This window comes from Vulpes lagopus, chromosome 6, assembly GCF_018345385.1.
Source record: "Vulpes lagopus strain Blue_001 chromosome 6, ASM1834538v1, whole genome shotgun sequence".
In the NCBI taxonomy this organism is placed as follows: Eukaryota; Metazoa; Chordata; class Mammalia; order Carnivora; family Canidae; genus Vulpes; species Vulpes lagopus.
Genome location: NC_054829.1, coordinates 76,249,360 through 76,254,567, shown reverse-complemented (window position 1 = coordinate 76,254,567; position 5,208 = coordinate 76,249,360). Strand labels below are relative to the sequence as shown.

Here is a 5,208-nt window from a genome sequence, read left to right as displayed (position 1 = left end):
GTCAATCCCATAATGAAATATATTTCTAGGAAATGCTACTTTGAGAAGGCTGATTCCCATTTGGGAGTGCCCTAGTCTATGTTTTATATAGCTCTTCACTCTTTACAAAGTGCTTTCACATTCCCATTACTTAACAACAGAGACATGTAGAGAACAAAACAGAAACTCTTTTGGAAGCAAAAGAGCATGACTAAAGGAGGGGAATTCCTGTTGCCCTAAGAGGATTTTAGGTGTATAAAAGTACCACTTCCTCTCACATTCAGCATTTCTACTCCCACCGAAAAGAGTATTGACAGGAAGCAGCAACAACAGCAGTGAAAGACAAACATGAGTGTGAAGGGCATGGTTACAGCCTTGGCTGGGATATTCTGCGCTACAACTGTTCAAGGTATATGGCACTTTTTACTTCTTATCCTATAAAATTATTTTCTAATATTTCAAATGTCTTCATCTTTTCTAAAAGATTTAGTAAATTTTTATTTAACCTCATATATAAGTTACTACTGCTTTGACAGAAAATGCTTGAACTGTTTAAGGCATTAGAGATAATTACTGAAACTAGAAATGATAAACTTCATGGAGTTTGATTTGGCTACAATATCTGGCAAGAACCTTTAGCAATAATTTTAAATATACGTTAAGAAGATTTTATGTAAGATAATGTTAGCTAGCTAGAAAAATTCTTTTTTTTTAAGATTTATTTATTTATTCATGAGAGACAGAGAGAGAGAGAGAGAAAGAGAGAGAGAGAGAGAGAGACACAGGCAGAGGGAGAAGCAGGCTCCATGCAGGGAGCCTGATGCAGGACTCCATCCCAGGACTCCAGGACCATACCCCTGGGCTGAAGGCTGGAGCTAAACCACTGAGCCACCCAGGGATCCCCTAGAAAAATTCTTGAGTACAAAAACAAGAGGTGAATAATCTTTATCTCCAATAAACTTTCATGCTTCCCTTTATTCTTTAAAGATCTGTTTACAAATTTAGAGAGAAAATCAGTATCTTTCTTATATTCCTTTCCCAGTAACAGCAATGCCAAGTACTATTTGACAAACTGCGCTCTTCATCCTTAATGAAAACCCTGCTCGTAATCTTCACCGGGATCATAAGCTATAATCATCTGTGGCAATCGGATGTATTAGTAACTGATGCTGTGATCTATTCTAGGTTTCCCCATGTTCAAAGGAGGATGCTGTCTTTGCATAGGCCCTGGAGTAAAAGCAGTGTAAGTGGCAGATATTGAGAAAGCTACCATAATTTACCCAAGTAACAACTGTGACAAAATAGAAGTGATGTAAGTAATGAACTTGCTAAAGAGGACATAGTGGAAACTTTGTTTTGTGTGTGTTTCTGTTTTGCCTATGTTTTCCCATCCAAAATTAAAGACTGTTTTAGATCTTCCCTTAACAGTATCACCCTGAGAGCACATAAAGGACAAAGATGTCTAAATCCCAAATTGAAGCAAGCATTATAATCAAGGTAGGGTGCCAGACTACTTCCATTTCCTGAAGATTTTATCCAAGACATATCTTTTGAGAAAACAGACTTGCAGAAAAGATTCTGCTAGGATTTTGTATGAGGTATTTTGGTAAGAGGTCTTAACTAGCTGGTTTAACTAGCTTTCCTTTTTCTGCCTTATCTTTTTACATGTCAACTCAATCACTGGAAAACAAGAACAGCATGTTTATAAAACTCTCATTTTCTCATTTCAGAAAATTGAAAGAATGAATTTTTTAAAATCTCAAAATGTATGAAGTCGTAGGAAAGAGAATTTGAAAACCTAGAACAAGTTTACTGTGTGACAACTGAAGTGATTAAGAATTCCACAATTGGAAACGGATTTTCTCCTGCCTGTTGCAATGTATATTCATGCATTTCTACATCAGTAAACCTCAGAAATCTGATGGGTTAGAACTATTCTTTTGTGATTATGAAAACATTTCTGTATCTAGAAGTTATGTTGTTTGTACTTGATCAATCTGCCATATTACAATCTTCACTTACAATAGAGACATTATTTCTGGAGTCAAGACCTTATATCAAATGCATCCATGTGTGTAAGAGACATTCCCCAAATAATTTTTAAATGCAAATCTACATTTTGAATCAAAGCGCGCACACACACATATATATATATTCCTTCTATATATGTACATATATAAAAGAAAATAGTTCTTATACATACTGGTTTTATAAAAAGGCTATAATTCACAAAATGTACTATGAAAAAATTATAAGCTAAGAAAACTGGTAAGAGTACAATATTTCCTAAATGAATTCATAGTTCTGGTCTTTTTTTTTTTTTAAAGATTTTATTTATTCATGAAAGACATGGGGGGTGGGGGGGGAGGGAGGCAGAGACAGGCAGAGGGAGAAGCAGGCTTCCTCCAAGGAGCCCGATGTGGGACTCGATCCCGGATCCCGGGATCACGCCCTGAGCCAAAGACAGACGCTCAACCGCTGAGCCACCCAGGCGTCCCCACAGTTCTGTTCTTAATTTGATATTTTTCAGCAACTTTTTTTTTTCATTGAGATTTTGTTGTGATTTTGTTTTAAGTGAGCTCCACACTGGAAGCCCCATATATAGCCTGAACTCACAACCCTGAGATTAAAACCTGAACTGAGACCAAGAGTCAGATGCTTAACTGACTGAGCAACCCAGGCATTCCTTTCATTGAGATGCACAATAAGGATATGTGTGTTTACTTTGCATTTTGGTTTTATTTATACTTACAAATTATAGCAATATTTTGGAGACATTTTTAATTTAAATATAAAATACTTTTGCCCACCAAGAAAACATTGAAAAATGAACATACACATTTGTCTGGCAATCACCTTTACTTTCTGGGGTTCTTTTTATTTTTCTTTCTTTTAAAGATTTTATTTGTTTATTTCTAAGAGACAGAGAGAAACAGAGACATAGGCAGAGGGAGAAGCAGGCTCTCTGCGGGGAGCCCAATGCAAGACTTGATCCCAGGACCCCAGGATCACACCCTGAGCTAAAGTAAAGGCTCAGATGCTCAACCACTGAGATACCCAGGAGTCCATCTTTTTCTTTTATTTAATTTAAGTTCCAATTATAATTAATATACAACGTAATCTTAGTTTCAGGTATAGAATTTAGTGATTTAACACTTACATACAACATCCCGGTGCTCATCACAAGTGCCCTCCTTAATCCTCATTACCTATTTAACTCATCTTCCTGCTTACACACCGTCTGGTAACCATCAGTTTGTTCTCTGTAAGTTAAGAGTCTGCATTTTGGTTTGCCTCTCTTTTTCCTATGTTCATTTGTTTTGTTTCTTAAATTTCACAAAGGACTAAAGGCATCTGTCTTTCTCTGATCGACTTACTTTGCTTAGCATAATACTCTCTAGCTCCATCCGCATATTTCCCTGTATATATTTACGTGTGTATACACACACACACACACACACACACACACACCACATCATCTTTATCCCTTCATCAATCAATGGATATTTGGGCTCTTTCCATAATTTGGCAATTGACAAAGTACAACATCCATTCATGATAAAAGCCCTAAACAAAGTAGGATTAGAGGGAATATACCTTAACATAATGAAGGCCATATACAAAAATACCTACAGCTAATATTATCAATGGGGAAAAACTAAGAGCTTTTCTTCTGTAGTCAGGAACAAGGCAGGATATACACTCTCACCACTGTTATTTAACATTGTACTGGAAATGCTAGCCACAGCAATTAGACAACAAAAAGAAATAAAGGGCATCCAAATCTGTAAGGAGGAAGTCAAACTTTCACTATTTGCAGATGACATGATATTCTATATAGAAAACCTGAAAGACTCCACCAAAAAACTGCTAAAACTGATACACAAATTAGGTGAAGTCACAGGGAGCAAAATCAACATAGAGAATTCTGTTGCATTTCTAGACATCAATAATGAAGCAGCAGAAAGAGAAATCAAGGAATCAACCCCATTAGCAATTGCATCAAAAACCATAAGATCTCTAGGAATAAACCTAACCAAAGAGGTAAAAGATCTGTACTCCAGGATTCTTTTTCTTAGAAAAATTGACTTTTCAGTCATGCCTACACCATAAAATTTTGGGATACCTAGACGATTTTAATTTGAAGAGAATCAAAATCATTTTCTTGTAGTAAAATACCACAACCCTTCTTAAAACAGAAACCATATTTTTTCCAAAAATTGAGATGCCTTTAATACTTTTAATTCATATTTCAAGAAATATACAGCTACCTATCATCACATAGAATTGTTAAGAAATATATTTTAATGAGTAATAGTGAAAGACAGTGGTCCCTTTTAAGGGATCCTCCTAGGTCCAAACACCCTTCTTACTTAGGGCAAATCTCTTTTATGGGAGTCTGGATTGGAGGCCAAAAGAGAAAAACAAAGGGAGTAGATCTTCCCAGGTAGCCAGAGCAAGGTCTCGGCCAGACCACTCCTACCCTAGACTTTGAACTCCAGCTAGCACCACAAAGATGCTATCAGTAAAAAAAATTAAAAAAAAAAAGTATTTATTTTAAAGTGGCAGTAGAGGGGATCCCTGGGTGGCGCAGCAGTTTAGCGCCTGCCTTTAGCCCAGGGCGTGATCCTGGAGACCCGGGAACGAATCCCACATCGGGCTCCCAGTGCATGGAGCCTGCTTCTCCCTCTGCCTGTCTCTCTCTCTCTTTCTCTCTCTCCGAATAAGTAAATAAAATCTTAAAAAAAAAGATTAATTTCTTAACTAATATTAAATGTTATTATAAGTGAGCTCCTTGGTATTATCCCACACTTCAGCAAACACTGGTTCAAAAAATAAGGGCAGTTAAGTTAAACAGTATTACCATATGACCCAGCAATCCCACTTAAAAGTATGTAACTAAAAGAACTGAAAAGGGTTATTCAAACAAAAACCTGAACACAAATGTTCATACAGCACTATCCACAATAGCTGAAATGTAGAAACACTCAAATATCTATCAAAAGATAAATGGATTGGGTAGCCTGGGTGGCTCAGCGGTTTAGCGCCACCTTCAGTCCAGGGCGTGATCCTGGAGACCTGGGATCAAGTCCCATATCAGGCTCCCTGCATGGAGCCTGCTTCTCCCTCTGCCTGTGTCTCTGCCTCTCTCTCTCTCTCTCTCTTTCTCACTCTCTCTCTCTGTCTCTCATGAATAAATAAAATCTTTTAAAAAAAAAGATAAATGGA

The 5,208-nt window shown here is 37.0% G+C and overlaps 1 protein-coding gene across 1 annotated transcript; it reads left to right on the top strand.

Annotated features, from left to right (window-relative positions):
• The first annotated feature begins 272 nt into the window (after nt 1-272).
• On the top strand, nt 273-2,179 carry CXCL11 (C-X-C motif chemokine ligand 11). The gene is given in 4 exon segments (XM_041757760.1): nt 273-388; nt 1,165-1,291; nt 1,408-1,476; nt 1,710-2,179. Coding segments are annotated over 3 exon segments (252 nt in total). The 5' UTR covers nt 273-327; the 3' UTR covers nt 1,472-1,476; nt 1,710-2,179.
• Nucleotides 2,180-5,208: the final 3,029 nt, after the last annotated feature.